The 17,883-nt window shown below is 36.4% G+C and overlaps 1 protein-coding gene across 3 annotated transcripts in view; it reads left to right on the top strand.

Annotated features, from left to right (window-relative positions):
* Nucleotides 1–3,187: 3,187 nt before the first annotated feature.
* LOC131944184 (integumentary mucin C.1) overlaps nt 3,188–17,883 on the top strand; it is a 28,862-nt gene continuing 14,166 nt past the window's right edge. Inside the window, exons 1-11 of one of the 3 annotated variants that reach the window (XM_059304715.1) lie at nt 3,188–3,302; nt 3,983–4,165; nt 6,390–6,431; nt 6,544–6,567; nt 6,789–6,818; nt 8,365–8,491; nt 9,114–9,205; nt 9,543–9,734; nt 10,246–10,378; nt 11,382–11,473; nt 11,710–12,026. In XM_059304715.1, the coding sequence (XP_059160698.1) occupies nt 6,413–6,431; nt 6,544–6,567; nt 6,789–6,818; nt 8,365–8,491; nt 9,114–9,205; nt 9,543–9,734; nt 10,246–10,378; nt 11,382–11,473; nt 11,710–11,789 (789 nt within the window). In that variant the 5' untranslated portion in view covers nt 3,188–3,302; nt 3,983–4,165; nt 6,390–6,412 and the 3' untranslated portion in view covers nt 11,790–12,026. Of the gene's footprint in view, nt 3,303–3,982; nt 4,166–4,391; nt 4,531–6,389; nt 6,432–6,543; nt 6,568–6,788; nt 6,819–8,364; nt 8,492–9,113; nt 9,206–9,542; nt 9,735–10,245; nt 10,379–11,381; nt 11,474–11,709; nt 12,027–17,883 lie in introns of those variants that run through there. The other 2 variants (XM_059304714.1, XM_059304716.1) reach the window with 2 other exon arrangements.

Genomic DNA, 17,883 nt, shown 5'->3' with positions numbered 1-17,883 from the left:
TATTGTGAATACTTCTATTCATCGTGGACAGCTGTAAAATAGTATGTAGGTAGAGAAATTTTTTTGTTTTAAGACAGACTGTTAATCACACATTTGTTTAAAGACGTTAATTAATTTATTGATTTATTCATATGTAGATTAACCACTTTTTTAAAAAAAGATTACAAAAACCACTAGACTCGACGGAAACAGTGACGTCACATGATGTGTTTACTTTTTGGTACAATAAAAATGGCGGACTCCATCATAGACTTTGTGGCCCATTCAAAAGTTTAACGCGTTACAAAGCTAATTTTCTGCCGGCTATAACTTAAACAATACGTCCTTTTGCTGTATTTATTACGTTCCAACACTTATATCAATTTTAAACTGTCTTTTTTCATTTAGTTTTACGATAAATTTCTCTAGATCTAAAGATCAGCTGTTGAAGGAAAGTTATGAATCTAGCCTAGATTCTAGATCTAGATTCTAGATCTAGATTCTAGATCTAGATTCTAGACCTAGACTCTAGATCTAGCCTAGATCTAGGTCACTAGACTCAATGTAAATTCTAGATCTAGACTTAATGTAAATTCTACATCTAGAATCTATTTCATGCCTTAATTATTTTATATAAATCTTTGTTTAGCTTCAATGATCATCTAATTCGAGACATGCTCGGCTGGAATCGTTTTTTAAACGATAAAAACATGTTGTCTGAGACTTGTCGGGACACTGGGCAGGTGAAGTAGAGTTGAGTAGGTCACCTGTGACGTCAGTATATGAAGAGATAGTCCGAAATCGGTGTTTTCGTTGTTTTTAAAAGATAAAAAACATATTTTTGAATGTGGGGTCTGTTTTTTTGTGACGATAAGTGACACTGCAGTAGCGTAGCGAGGGGCGGAGGGGGGGGGGGGCATATGTTCCCGGGCGGGGGGGGGCCTTAGGGGCGCCAAAATGGGTTGGAAAATTAAACTGAAAGGTTGAGGGGGGTGCAAATCGAAAGTTTGAGTGTAGGGGGGGGGTTCAAATCGAAATCTTGAGGGGGGGGGGGTGCACATCAAAAGTTTGGGGGGGGGGGGTTGCAAATCGAAATCTTGCGGGGGGGGGGGGGGTGGTTCGAATTGAAAAGTTTGTCCCCGGGCGCCGGGAAGGGTCGCTATGCCTCTGAGTGACAGACGTGATGTTTTTTGATGGATGACCCCCGAAACCCACAGTTATCCAACGGATGACGGGTAGTCTAGTATATATATATATATATATATATATATATATATATATATATATATATATATATGGTTCGTGCCCTTTAGAACAATCTTTACTTTTTACTACATTTTTATGAAAAGACCTGAAAAAAACCTCGCAAAGATATCCCAATGGGAATAGGACATAACCCCGCCCCCCGTCAATAGCCCCCAACCCGAATACAGCTTAAGGTACAGCTAGGGTTAGGGTTAAAGTTAGGGTTAGGGCTAGTGCTTAGCTTAGGGCTACAGCTACGGCTAAGGCTACGGCTACGGCTACGGCTACGGCTACGGCTACGGCTACGGCTACGGCTACGGCTACGGCTACGGCTACGGCTACGGCTACGGCTACGGCTACGGCTACGGCTGTGGCTGTGGCTGTGGCTGTGGCTGTGGCTGTGGCTGTGGCTGTGGCTGTGGCTGTGGCTGTGGCTGTGGCTGTTGCTCAGGCTCGGGCTCGGGTCAGGGTCAGGGTCACGGTCACGGTCACGGTCACGGTCACGGTCACGGTCACGGTTACGGTTACGGTTACGGTTACGGTTACGGTTACGGTTACGGTTACGGTTACGGTTACGGTTACGGTTACGGTTACGGTTACGGTTACGGTTACGGTTACGGTTACGGTTACGGTTACAGTTACGGTTACGGTTACGGTTACGGTTACGGTCACGGTCACGGTTTCGGTTTCGGTTACGGTTAGGCTTAAACCAATGATAAAAATTAGTACCAAAGTGTGTACCATTAATAAATTTTTCACTACTTTGTTAAAACCCTTTGTATCACCTTGCTGGTTGGTGTATGTTTAGCTTCATACTGAAATGTTTAATTAGTTATGTCCTCCATTCGTTTAACTGTATGTGGCCAGGTTTAGCCATTAAACTTTCAAGAGGCAGAATGTTCTAGACAAGATCTTATTCGTTTACATTTTGAGAATTGATTATCTATCCATCCCTTTTAGTCCATCTCTTGCAAGTTTGTCTGTATTCAGCTAATGACGACTGAAGAGCTTTTAGAAATACTATACAACCTTCTGCATTCACCACGACCATATAACCTATTACTCTAGTATTAGAGTGCACTTTCAGAAAATCCCAGATTGATTGTAATTGCCTCTTTCCTGAAAGAAAAATTACATTTACATTTTGGTATTTTGTAAAAATATATACAGGATGATAAAAAATCAGTAAGAGCTTTAAAAAAGTAAATTTAAATAAACGGAAAATAAGGTTAGAAACGTAAAAACTACGTCTAAAACAAAAAGTACATTTTAACTAGTTAAAAAAATATCTACCTGTTCGGGTACACATTACCATTTTGTCTAACCACCAGAAGCGTAGCGAATGGGGTGTACATATGTCCCCGGGCGCCAACCTTAGGGGGCGCCAAAATGGGTTGGAAAAATTAATCATAATCTCGTTTTAGCTGCAGTTTTGCATTATAAATATAAAAAAAAAATGGGAGGGGTGCAAATGAAAAGTTTGAGGGGGGGGGGGGGTTGCAAATTGAAAATTGAAAGGTTGTTCCCGGAGGGGGGGGGGGGGGGGGGGCGCCAAATTGAAAGTTTGTCTCCGGGCGCCGGGAAGTGTCGCTACGCCTCTGCCAACCACCGCTGGTCAGAGCGAGAAGGGACAATTTTTAATGAATCATTTGTTAACTTCATAAAAATGTACGTGATGAGTTTTTTTTGAGTGATATTTTTACATTTTGCATACAACCTTAAACTCGACATATTAGCCATTGTATTTCATATCTCACACCGCCTGTCAAATCAAGCATATTATGGAGTCAGCAATACGACATAAGTTCGCTTGAGTAGAAGGATAAAAAAAGTGCCGTTTTTTTAAACGTCTGAACATGTTCTCGGTCTACTTTAGAAAAAAATGGGATAGCCCGGTAGTAAACGATATCCGTTCTCAATTGTATTCGTTTATTTCATACCAAGTGCGAGGCTGTATTGCTTTCATATTTTTATTACCCCATAACGTTGTAAAAGTTTTCTAGTAAAATGAAATTACACAGACAAGAAAACATGTTACATCAAGTTTTAAATTTTATTCCAAGTGACAGCAATTCATAGTACGTGTCTGAACTTATTTTCCAAAAGTTTATACTTCACTACCATTGCAGTTTAGATGCTTTTCTGTGATATAATACTTTGAAGTATTATATATATATATATATATATATATATATATATATATATATATATATATATATATATATATATATATATACATATATATTTATATATGAAATGAAAATATTTTATATAAATTTGAGACGTTAAATTGTTGACCTATATATGTATATATATATATATATTAAATCGTATCATAAATTTATATATATATATATATATATTATATATATATATATATATTATATATATATATATATATATATATATATATATATATATATATATATATATATATATATATGTATGTATATATATATAATATTATATATTTGTATGTATATATATATATATAATATTATATATTTGTATATATATATATATATATATATATATATATACATAAAAATATATAAATTATATATATATATATATATATATATATATATATATATATATATATATATATATATATATATATAGGCTTAAATTGTTTATATTATAAAATAACTAACAATGATTGATTACATAAACACAATTATAAAACTAAGGGATTTATTTGAACTGCTTAGAGTGTGTCTATTTATTTACATTTTTACCTTATTCCTTATTCATTAAGAATCTTTGTAGCTGTGGTGATGCAGGTCTGGTAGCTGTGATATAACTTTGGCCACATAGTAATTATTTTCGATTAGGTGCCCTCAATAGGATGATTGCAACAATGAAAGTTTTACAGTCAGTTGTGTGGTGTTTGACCGCAGTGTGGATCTACGATGAAGATGAGAAAAATTGCTTTTTATAGGTAAACCGAACATTACATTTTTTAGATTTAAATAGTTAAAGTAATTTGCTAATCGGTGTCTAAGAATCGTGTCTGAAAACTTCACTGCAACATGATATTACATGTTATAAAATACAACACGAACTTTCCGCCCTACGTTCGACAAGTTTAAACAGCGAAAATAATCGCACCCTTTTCCAAGAATGTTGTCTTCCGCTATCATTCTTTTCAAAATTCCAAATACGTTTTTCTAATCAATGCTGGTAAACATAGTTTTATTTTGGCATAGCCTAGCAACTACTTTGGGTGTTGTTATAAATGCAGAGGCTATTGGTCACACTATGAATCAAGCTCTTGATCATTTTATTCGAGCTGGTCAGAAAACTGTAAGTGATATTTAATTTTTTTTTCTGTAAGTATTTTTTAAAATCAATCTTATTAACAATTAACAAACAAGAATATGATAGTCGACATAGTTCTGTATTATTTCTGTTAGAAATCTAAAGCAAAGTTTGTAAAATAAAAATTTAAAAGCTAAAAACTGTGTAAAATAAACATAATTTATTTATTACTTTGACAATAAACTAGACGAAGTTGTCGTTATTGCCCAAATATCACAGTTATTATCAATATTACTAGCGCTGACCACACTATCTGTTAATATGCGGTGGTTACAAATGCTGGTCAGCACTACTTCACTTGCCCCAAGGACCGTCAGGTTCAAAAGGGGAATTTTAGTTGATTATTAATAAACCGTGTAGCTATTGTTTACTACGAGTATACCGAACATAGAACAGATGAAGTAGAGTTCATGTGTTTTTTTAACACGACATATGAAGAATAATGTGGTGTACACTATATTCAGACGACTTTACTTCCCCTAACACGAGTCAGGTATTCATTACAGTTGGGTGGACTCAGAAAGTTTTGAGAGAGTCTTTCGACTTAGTGACCTTTGGAGTAGAAGTCATGCACTCTAACACTCGACCACACCGTCCCTCGCTTTTAACAAAGGTACATAAAGATCTCGTGTATAAGGTGCAAAAGAGTTCGCATTTATTTTGTAAGGGAGGTTATAATAAACGGATGCAACACTATACTTATTGTGTATCTGTAAATTTAAAGAGTTGTGTGTGTTCACAATGGTACGTTGCCATACAGCAATAGTATGCAATATAGGGTTAAATAAAGTCTTGCGAGCACTTTTGGTTTTTTATTTTCATTAGCTTGGTTTTTCCGGAGTTTATCTTAAGCCCGACGCTTTTAGCAATTTGCTCTATTTTTGTGGTTTTTGCTTGGGTGTCTTTATTTTGCCCAAAAAGTTATATATATATATATATATATATATATATATATATATATATATATATATATATATATATATATACCTAGGCATACGAAGAACGGCCTTTGATATAACATGTACAATAAAAAGCAGGTAAAACATATTCCATTTAAAACTCAGTCTTCGAACACGCAACGAAAATTGACGAGCAGGAAGCACTTGCAATTTTTCTAGTTATTAATTTGGTGTTTTGCTATTTATCCTATTTTTATGCCGTGTTTCTGCAAACATTATGACTAACTGAAAATTATTTAGGCCTACTCTTTCAATGCCTCAATTATTACATTCATATCTAATACCGGCTCAACGATTCTCATTAACCGGTTCGAGCTTCTCGTACAGCCGCTAAAAGATCTGGTTTCCCCACAAGCGTTTCGTTTAATGCCCAGGGCATAGTTTTACCTGGTTTGAATTAAAGACATCCGTACAAGAAAGCACGCATTCCTCTTTTAGGCCTAATGATTCGGAGTGCAGATGAAGTAGAGTTAATATGTTTCACGACGTATCCCCAGTCACCCGTAATTTCACTACGTGAGTCAGGTACCAACAAGAGCTGGGTGGACTCAGCGACGACCTGCAGTCCCGAAATCAGAACTCGACACGTTTGGGTTAGCATTCAAAGGCTCTTCTACTGTTCTGCAGTCACTCTGCCTTTTACTTTGCCCTCATCATTTTGTCTTAGAATTAGAAGAAAAGATTAACCACCCGTATTAGCCAATACATTTTCTACTGAATGTTATAACTTTTCGCAAACCTAGAAGATAATCCCAATGTCCGTACGATTAGCGACTTTGTAATTATACACTTTATATATTCAGACATCACCTTTACGACGGTTAAGGAGTTATATTAATTATCATTATTAAAATTATATTTTAACAATTTTACTTATTGTTTCAGATTGACAGATTTAACAATAAAAAATGTCGGTGAAATATATCGGTAAATATTAAAAAAAAAATTGGCTTTAAACTAATTTTAGTTTAGTGAATGAGTTTATGGAAATGACCCTGGTTAACAAAAATTGTAACACTTTTTTTATCTCTTTATTTAGTATTTCTAGCTGGAGTCATTTTTGGTAAGTTTTTTTAAAAGCAAAAATCAAGTTCGAGTACACACAAACAGAGCTACACAAACACACACACACGCACACACACACAAACACAAGTATCCATACACACATACATATAGTATAGAAATTACGTGTACAAGTTTCAAAATGATTTTGTGTTAAGCAATAAGATCTTAAATATACAAAACAACCATAATAATAGAAGTAATTGCTAAAATGTTTTTCAGCATTTTATATAAACCAAGCATCTTGTGCAGGTAGGTTATACTTATTCTTTACTTATATATGGATATTAAACGCATTATCCCACTCAATCGGACCAAAATTACTAATTGAGTGAAATTTATTTTCTTTCTTTTAAATAAGCTTTTATTAAGTTCACAATGTTCTTTTTTTGTTTGTTTGTAAGTTGTGGCATATCTTGTAACTTAATTTGGACCGTCTTCAAATGCACTTCTTATATTTATTAAAATGTAATTAAAAAACAAATTACTATATGGAATAATAAAATACTATTGCTCTCTAAGTTGGCCCTCGCGAATGAACTGGTTGTCACGGTTGGCTGAGTTCTTGCCTCGCTTCGACCAAGAACTAAGAATATTCCCATCTTTTCCTGTAGAATATCAATTACTTAAATTGCACCGAAGATAAGAAAATGAAAACAACTTTCTTTATTTAATAAAAGCCTTGGTCGCTAAAGTATGTTACTGATCTTATGATTACATTCAATTCCAAGAAATAATGTTTAAAAATAATCTATTAAAAATGAATACAAGAAATGGAAAAAAGTGGTAATTAAAAAATATTAAATAATTTAATTTAATTTAAATAATTTAATTTTATTATTAAATAAATAAATAAATAAATAAATAAGTAATACTTAAAAACCTGTTTTAATAAAACTTTGCTTTACTTTTTTAATTCACTTACAATGAGACTTGAAAGCTAATATGTGACTGGGTTTCATTCAAACATAATAATTAATAATGTCCAGAGTAAGGGCGGACTTTGGTTATAAATAGTTTTTATTTTCTATATAATTTATCTATTTTTACAATTCATCCAGGGGGGGGGGGAGAAGGGAGTGGCGGCAAACGTATGTGTGTATGTGTGTATGTGTGTATGTGTGTATGAGTATATGCGTGTTTGCGTGTATGTGTGTATGTGTGTATGTGTGTATGTGTGTATGTGTGTATGTGTGTATGTGTGTATGTGTGTATGTGTGTATGTGTGTATGTGTGTATGTGTGTATGTGTGTATGTGTGTATGTGTGTATGTGTGTATGTGTGTATGTGTGTATGTGTGTATGTGTGTATGTGTGTATGTGTGTATGTGTGTATGTGTGTATGTGTGTATGTGTGTATGTGTGTATGTGTGTATGTGTGTATGTGTGTATGTGTGTATGTGTGTATGTGTGTATGTGTGTATGTGTGTATGTGTGTATGTGTGTATGTGTGTATGTGTGTATGTGTGTATGTGTGTATGTGTGTATGTGTGTATGTGTGTATGTGTGTATGCGTGTATGTGTGTATGTGTGTATGTGTGTATGTGTGTATGTGTGTATGTGTGTATGTGTGTATGTGTGTATGTGTGTATGTGTGTATGTGTGTATGTGTGTATGTGTGTATGTGTGTATGTGTGTATGTGTGTATGTGTGTATGCGTGTATGTGTGTATGCGTGTATGCGTGTATGCGTGTATGTGTGTATGCGTGTATGCGTGTATGCGTGTATGCGTGTATGTGTGTATGTGTGTGAGGCAATGAAAGACTTTAAACTATGTAAAATATTTTCATCAATAACAGAAGTTGACGTTAGAGCTGCAGCCGATATCATGCAGACCAATTGTACTGCTGCCGACGGCATCACACCACCTGTGTGCGATACTCTTAAGACAGATTTATCTGAAGCCACGGACGATACAACGTGCGAGTAAGTATATTATATAGGCAGACCCATCATTTGAAAAAGTCGTGGACTTTTAATGGAGAATAAACTGAATAAATGACAAAAATAGGCTTTAAAAGTCTTTGTAATCATACTAGATTTTTAAAGAAATCGTTTTAAAATATGGCAAGCGGGGGCCAGTTTCTTCCAATCATGTCTTTGATTTTTCTGGGCAAAGTTCCTCAGCCATCACCATCAAATGTTTTTTCCGTGGACAAAAGATCTCCGCGGGCCGTATTTTGGAGACCCCCTGAATTATATTTACTTTGCAAAAATTAAAGCCGTTTGGGAACCACCGATTACACTCATTTTCATATTTTTGTATTGGAGATAAACCGTTGAAAATAATGTTAGATTTATTTTATCAATTTAACTATTTTAAAAACCGCCCTCAACCCATTCTTGAAGTCAACTGGAGTGTCCAGTGAAAGAAAAACAATGAAAGTCACAACAATTGAACTCCACACGTTCACTTCATCTGCACTATTGGTTAAAAGGTCTAAAGAGGAATCTTTACTTTTATTTATTATTTATAGGTTTTAGGGATTGTTCTTTCTACCAATATGTCAATTACTCTGACAATGTTTATGAATTTTACTTCAATCAGCGCTTACAAAACTTTTGGAGAGTGTCTAATAGCAAACTGTACCATGACGGAGGCGCTGTGGACAGTGTTAGTAGACTCTCGAGGACCTTGTGGTAGGTACAACTGTCACGTGGTAGTTTGGTTTCTGTCACGTGTCAGTGTCACGCGGTGGTGTGTACTATTTGACAGTGCTAACCCCAGTACATAGTAGCGGGGTTTATTTCAGACCTTTTTACTCCGGGGGAGGGGGGGGGATTTGAAATGCAATGTGTACACATGTTCGTTTATGTTGTAAATGATTTTTTAATAATATATACAGTTTAAACTATTCTATAAAGATTGTTTTATTCTTATTGAGTTTTAACCAACTTTAAGTTGAAACTTTTTTTGGATATCGTATGCTATTCAAATCAATTTTTAATGTATTAATTATACTTTACTTTTTCAAAGCTGAACTATCAACAACGGCCAGCACCACCACAATAACTACGCCAATCACCACAACGCCAACCACAACTACAACAACCACAGCGGCACCCACAACTACGACAGCCACCACAACGAAACCCACATCAACGACAACAGCTACTACAACTACAACAACGAAACCAACAACTACGACTGCAACCACAACTACACAAGGTAAGTAATAGAACTTCATATTTTATAATTTTATTATTAAATATATACCGCTATAACTATCCATAACTATCCACACACAAGCCTACACATTCTCATTTAATTAAAATATTTAAAAAATATATAAGTAAATATACCTATTAAGGCTATAATCTTATTGTTATTTATAAACTAGAGTGTGGTGTAAAGTATTACATGCTATAATCGATTTAAAAACAACCTAGTTTAACAAATTGTAGATGGCATGGTCGGGTGAAAGAGCACAACGATGCTAACCCCAAATGTCCCAAGTTCAAATCCCTAGGCAGATGAATCTCCTAAGCTGCGGGACGGCACTCTATCAGACTGACAAGATTCCAAAACTCAAATTACTTTTCACCAGCTTCTGTTAACAAATTAGCACCAAACGAAATGTTTATCTTTAGACTACCTCACAGACTGGTTGAGAGAGGAATCACGTGATATCAGTGTTATGACACACGTCCGCTAACCCATGTTAACTTATCCAACACAGATCCTCTAGAGGTGATCCGTAACTACGTATCGACTGCTGTGATACCCAACTGCACACTTAAAGTTGAAACGTCTGACTGCACGACAGAGGCAGACACTGTAAAAGCTGGTACCAGTACGGTTATGGCCTGCAAGTGAGTTAGGTGTTTCACGTTGTTTTTCCCTTTCAGGTGTATTATCAATAGTTACTGCCACTGCCACTACCACTACCACTACCACTACCACTACCACTACCACTACCACTACCACTACCACTACCACTGCCACTGCCACTGCCACTACCACTACCACTACCACTGCCACTGCCACTGCCACTACCACTACCACTTCCACTACCACTGCCACGGACACCTACACTTACACTTACACTTACACCTACACCTACACCTACACCTACACCTACACCTACACCTACACCTACACCTACACCTACACCTACACCTACACCTACACCTACACCTACACCTACACCTACACCTACACCTACACCTACACCTACACCTACATCTACATCTACATCTACACCTACACATACACCTGCATCTACACCTACACCTGCACCTGCACCTACACCTACACCTACACCTACTCCCACACCCACACCCACACCTACACCTACATCTACATCTACACCTACACATACACCTGCACCTACACCTACACCTGCACCTGCACCTACACCTACACCTACACCTACACCTACACCTACACCTACACCTACACCTACACCTACACCTACACCTACACCTACACCTACACCTGCACCTACACCTACACCTACACCTACACCTACACATACACCTGCACCTACACCTACACCTACACCTACACCTACACCTACACCTACACCTACACCTACACCTACACCTACACCTACACCTACACCTACACCTACACCTACACCTACATCTACATCTACACCTACACATACACCTGCACCTACACCTACACCTGCACCTGCACCTGCACCTACACCTACTCCCACACCCACACCCACACCCACACCCACACCTATTTGTTTGTAACACGTGTAGAAAAATATAAAAATTTTCCAGTCTGTCTCGCTTGTCATCTATCTATACAGATAAAATGTTCTTCATTAGTCGTTACTGTAAACATTGAACCGTTTATCCATAGTGCAACCGAACCGCTCTTTAAGTGCCTAAGCGAAAAATGTAATGAATCAGCTGATCTGAATACAGCCGTTTCCAAAATCAAAGAGCTGTGCGGTGTGTATTTTTAACGTTTTATAAATAAATAAATTCCTTTTACTTTTTTATCACAATGTAAAAACAGTTTTAAGAAAACATTAAAACAAAATATTGTAGCTGCACATTTAACAATTATCTCTGTGTGCATTTAAACAGAACTTAAATATGTTATCCGTAAAGTATGTAAAAATGACATTTCAATGAGATATCAACTACCCAGTCGGTTATATAAATTGTTTATATTTGTGTTACAGGTGCTGCCACCATGCTGAAAGTAAAGGAAATAATGATTGTTATAGCTTGTACTATGGTTTTCCTAATAAAAAGTAATTAAAACTAGAAGGGAAAATGCTAATAAAAAAAGAATTTGTTAGCTATCCACTAAAACATTCTACTTTAGCTTATTTTGTTTTTCTCAATTAACACAATATTTATTTTAACAACTGTAAGCCGTGTACAATTTTTAATTAATAATATAAATATACAGGCCGCTATATGTTTTTCTTGTGATATTAATAAATGTTGTGACTTTTATAAGAGGAGTTGGTGCCAATAAAAATAATGTAACTAATGTGTTATCACAGAACAAAACAAAACACAAAGACAAATGATAGCACAAACGCAAACACAAACGCAAACACAAACGCAAACACAAATACAGGCACAAAAGAAAAAATAAACGCAAATGCAAACTTAAACAAAAACGCAAACGGAGGTATTGATTATTGATTGACATTGACTTACTTTTGACTAAGCCCTCTTTGCTCATTATGGAACATAACGCCTCCAACATGTCCTTCCATTTCACCCGATCTCGGCTATTAATTTTGCCATCTCACAGGACATCCTTGATGATTGCCATTGATTGACATTAAGGCTATTTTACTCCACAAACACATCACCCACCAGGCATATAAGAATACATTGTGATCATATTACTACGTAATAAAGTTAGTTACAAATAATAAACTAATCTCATTAAGTAAAATAAACTCAAAAGTTAAAAATACGAACCCAAAATAATAAACTAATTTATATCAATTGTTAAGGATTTCTTAACAACACACACATAACGAAATCACGTTCCTTGGACGAAACAAACGAAGGCGTCTGAGACCGAAATTCTCGGTTCAAAAACAACTAAGTCGGTCGTGCAGATATAGTCGGTTTGGCGGCGAGATATTTAGAACTAGCAAACTGTCTATCTTTTTAAAACTGCTATCGTTTTGTAAATATTAACAAAAATTATTTTAAAACGCTAGAGTATAATCGGTAAAGAGTTTCTTCACACAGATAATTGAAATATAATTAATTAGATCGATCGATTATGAAATAATCAGTTTTTGTCTCTCATGTAAAATTTGCATTTTCGGAGTTAGACGGTTTCCGACCGAGGCCATCGATATATATTGCTATGCGTGTGTGTGTGTGTGTGTAGAGAGAGAGAGAGAGAGAGAGAGAGAGACATGAAAAATGCGTTGAGGCAATTATTACCAGCTTTGGCAATTATAACGTGAAAAGGTGCGCTTGCTTTTTGTACGTGAAACATTCACGTTTATCAAAAGAAACGGAGCGGCATTATACGGTTTCAATAGGACTTTTAACCGCCTTGTTTATGACTTCCTTAACCTGAGACTGAAAAGAAAGGAAACTTTTCACGATGTAAGGAATACTCAATACGAACAGGATGTACTGTGTGAGACTAACAAGATTTGATCTCGTTTGGTTTCTTTTTTACCTGGAGTAAAGGAAACAGTCGGGGTAGGGGGGGGGGGGGGCGGGGGAGGATTTGGGATGTTGACCGCTGACGTGTGGAGATATTTTGGTGGGTGGGTCGGACTTCTGTGACGATGTGTGACACTGGTTAGAGGGGTAGTGGGGGTTAAAAATTTGGAAAAAAAATCCCACATGCCGCCATTTTTATTGTTGTGTTTGTTCACTATGAAGAGTTCAGTTTACTTTAAACAGATTAAAATGTGTTTACTGTAAAAAAAATCAAACAAAGAAATATTTATCTGGGCGCTCACTTTCGGAAAATAAATTCCCTTCATAGGGAATTCACTGATAGATTTACATTGTATAACATAAGATAGGTTCAATTTTCATCATTTAGCATTCAGGCTTTCATTTTTAGTCATACCAGCATAAAACTTTAGTAGGTTTACAGGAAATAAAATTTACTTTTATCGTTGTGGTGCATTTTTACTTTCTCGTATATACGTAGTATAGAGAAAGTATTGTAATCGTGCAAAAAAAAAAATCGAGATTTTTACAAATCTCGACGTTTTACACCTCACTGATACGGAAAATCATAATTTTGCAATCTTGTCCGTATGTCTGTGTGTCTGTGTCTGTGTCTGTGTGTGTGTGTGTGTGTGTGTGTGTAAACACGATAACTTGAGTACCGTTACAACTAGGTTGATGAAATTTCATATATAAGTATTTTATCAAAATCGTAGATCCGTATCAACTTTTGAGCGATTTCCGATAACCGGAAGTGGTACTTTTTCTACTTTGAAATTTTTCAAAAGCCTATAACTTGAGTACTATTTCAGATAGAGGAATGAAATTCGCGTAAGACTACCAAATAATTCACAGTTTGCGATTTCGTGCATTCTTTCTTACAGAGCACGTCTAAAATTAAAAATAAAAATAAACAGAGAATTTGTCAGATGTGATATTTTATTTTGATAAAATATATCTGACTATATCACCTAGTGATATATTTAATAGCAGAGCTTTTTAACGTTACAGCTGATCAAAAATTGAAGGGAAAACTCGCTTTATCTGCCTTGCTTGAAAAATAACTTTCGCACACTCACACGCACATACATTCACACACACACACTCACACACACGTACAATCACACACATATGCTGTTATACACCGCAAAAACGCACACGGAAACTCACACACACACACATAAACGTACAAACACAAATACACACAAAAGGACACCAGCAAGGATATAGACACACAAACTCGTTATGTAATCCCAGTTTCTAAATATTTTAAATTATTTGAAAAGGGGACGTGATTATTATAACAACTACCTAGCAAAGTATAAACACAGTTATCCACCAGCAGGCTCTCCCACTCAAATATCTTATGGTGTAAATATTTTGATTAATATTTATATAAGAAAAATGTATGTCAAATTTAGAGGATTTTTTATCAAAATAAAAAGGATCAAAAGATTTTTGAATGCTTTTAGGTAGTTGGCCCACCGTCCATCCCTCCTCGAACAGATTAACTGTCGATTCTCCACCCACCTTAAGCATTACACTGTAAAACATTAAAAAAAAAATGATGCTGAAATGAAACTAAAATGATTAATTTTGCTGCGTTGTTTTTTTGTTTAATTACTGTCCATTGTTGTATTATTGAATCAATTCCTGTCTTTACTATAATATTCAGTTCTTTTACCTTTGTTTTTAATGTCTGTCCATTGTTGTATTATTGAATCAGTTCCTCTTGCCTTCACTATAATATTCAGCTCTTTTACCTTTGTGTTTAATTACTGTCCATTGTTGTATTATTGAATCAATTCCTCTGGTCTTCACTATAATATTCATCTCTTTTACGTTGTTTATTTTTTTCACTAAGGGGTCTTCACAATGCGCGTCCCACTTTTTATTGAAAGGCCCATTTTCAAATCTTGAGCGACCGATACGCTTTAAACAGAGAAGGGGCGTAATTTAATTAAGCTAATTTAGGTCTCTGATTGCTAGTTTTTATGATTGCATTGTTAGGCGAAAATAGCCTGCATGCCGAATTTCAGATCTCTAGAGCAATAGAAGTGGGTTAATTTTCGTTGTCAATTTTAACAACAAACAAACCCATAAACAAACGCGAAGCTGAGTTTAAAAAAAAGTGGTAAAAAAAGCGCCCGTCCCAACATTTTTTAAATTTAGTTTGAACATTTACACCTTAATAGTAGGCCTAGTTTTTTTTTCTCGGGGGAGGGGGCACTTGATATTTCCCGAGGGAAAAGGGGTGGGGGCGGACTAAATTTTCCGGAGGAGGGGCGGACACTGGTTACAGTTTATAATTTCTATTTAAATTCCATTTCTTTTGGGAGGGGATAGACTTCCGGGGGGGGGGGGGGGGATGGGAGCATGGAAGAAACTGCACTTTAGGGAAATTAAGCGCGGCTGGGCACAGTGCTGACACCCTCCCCCCCCCCCCCCACTGAAGCACGACTACCGCCCACCGCCACTCCCAAACAAAATAGATTATTAGAAAATACATACCTTATACCTTTTACCAGGTTCAGCAGTGAAAGTTATCTGGGTTATAATCTATAATTAGTAACGCTAAGTGTAGAAATGTGTACGTAAATAACTATATTTTTTTTTCTGTTCGGTAAGATTATAAGGAACAATGACTGCTTGGAAAGAGAAGCGCTCTAGAGCCACTTGATATACTTCAAAGCAGAATAAATCCTCCCTCCATACACCCTCCCCGGTAAGATTATAAAGAACAATGACTGCTTGTTAAAATAAAATGTATTACATGGCCCTCAGGGGCCCATGTGAGCCTTTGGGGGCCGAAACAGACATTTTTATTTGCAGCCTAGTCGCACCCTACCAGGGCGCCAGAGGACACGCCTGATTCAATTTAGTAAGCGTTTGTAACGTCCCATCCTATCCATTGTCTATCACACTGTTTAGACCGAACGTAGTTACCATAGCGCTCACGGGAAAGACCAGGGCGCCATATCGCATCCTGCCGGGGGGGGGGCGCCTATGCAAAATTACCCCCCCCCCTTCCTCACCACCCACACACCACTATTCCCCCCTCACATCCCAGAAACCTTCTCGGGAGTATTCATCAGGTATAATTTGTGTCAAACCGCAATCGTCTTTTATTTTTATATACCGTGTATAGAGTAAAATCCCACCATTCCGTGGCGCCGCCCTTGCGAAATAAAAAAAAAGATTTTTTGTTTACAGAAACCTTCTCCTGGAGTGTTCAACTCCCCAAAAGTTTGATGGCGATCGGACTAACGCCGCGAAATCGCAATCGAAGTTTATTTTTATATACCGTTTAAAGAGGAAATCGCACCCTCCTGTGGCGCCGCCCTTGCGAAAATAAAACTGAAATATGATTTTTTTACAAAACCCTACCCCAGAGTGTCCTAATCAACTCCCACAAAGTCTCATGGCTATCGGATGAACGGTGTCAAACCAAAATCGACTTTTTTTTTTTTAAATACCGTATATTGAGAAAAAATAAATCTGCGAATTTGAAATTTTTTTCCGTAGAAAACTCCCCAGGAATATTCTCAACAACTTCCCAAAGTTTCACGGCGATGTGATAAGAGGTGTGGTGATGCATAAAAGACACACACACACACACGAACACACACATAGACATACATACATTGCTTTCTATATACATAGATTGTGTAGTCACAGCAGGAACTTATCATTGCAATGTTGGTTTACTGTTGGTGCTTGGGAGTAGATTTTCACAGTGAATGAAGTGAAACTTTTAGTGCTAGTTTACTGTTATTGATATCAAGGAGTAGATTTTCAATGTAAATGTGATAAAATTATTTATTACTTTTATCTCAGTCTTGCGTAAATGTTACTTCTAACTAACACGCGTAAACTGAAGCCGTGACTAAATTAAAGCGTCTTACACCCTAAATACACCAGATTTGTAGGAGCTGTTGCTTAATGTAACGTCTATTTATATTTTGAAATATGTTTTGTGCTTTTACAATAATAGTCAAAGAAAACTAACAATGTTATGTAGGCCCCCCCCCCTCTTACATTGTTTCTTTCAGGGGGAGGGGGGGTAGGGGCATTTGATATTTTAGGGGGGGGGAACAAAGGTAAAAGTATATATTTTATATATAAATTCCATTTTGTTCGGGAGGGGGAGGGGATGCCTAGAAGAAACTCTGTCCCTTTAATGTTTTTTTTTTTGCGTTACGATGTACTTTTGTCGTAATGTATTCCCAATTATTATTTTTATTTTATAATATTTTCTTACTATACAGAAAAATTAATTTCAATCTTTATTTTAAAATGTTGTCTTTGAATATAACAGAGGTTGGTAGACCGAACAGTGGAGTGGGGTTAAGTGGGGGTTGTGTCTGGGAGAGAACTGCAGGTCGTAATGACCGGGGGACGAAAATGTGTTTATCAAGATTTGTAAATATTATGAAAGATAGAGCTAGAGACATTTACTTCAGTTCGGATCAATAGCCTACCTGGATTCAATGTAGACATAAAGACCCCTCACCCCATATCTCGCTAGTCCTTTGATTCAAAAACTGTATGCAGTGATTCATACATACCGATGCAGTGATTAATTCAGATCAACCTGGTAAGTGCTATCCGTTCTGCGTGAGTTGGGACCTATATTCCCTCTAAGCTGCGCAGTTGCGCGGCCGCGCAGTAGTTTTCAACTACAA

Source organism: Physella acuta, unplaced genomic scaffold (assembly GCF_028476545.2).
Source record: "Physella acuta isolate Inbredline_101_S28 unplaced genomic scaffold, ASM2847654v3 ptg000484l, whole genome shotgun sequence".
In the NCBI taxonomy this organism is placed as follows: domain Eukaryota; kingdom Metazoa; phylum Mollusca; class Gastropoda; family Physidae; genus Physella; species Physella acuta.
The sequence above is the reverse complement of the archived record's forward strand: the minus strand, read 5'-3'. Positions and strand labels throughout refer to the sequence as shown.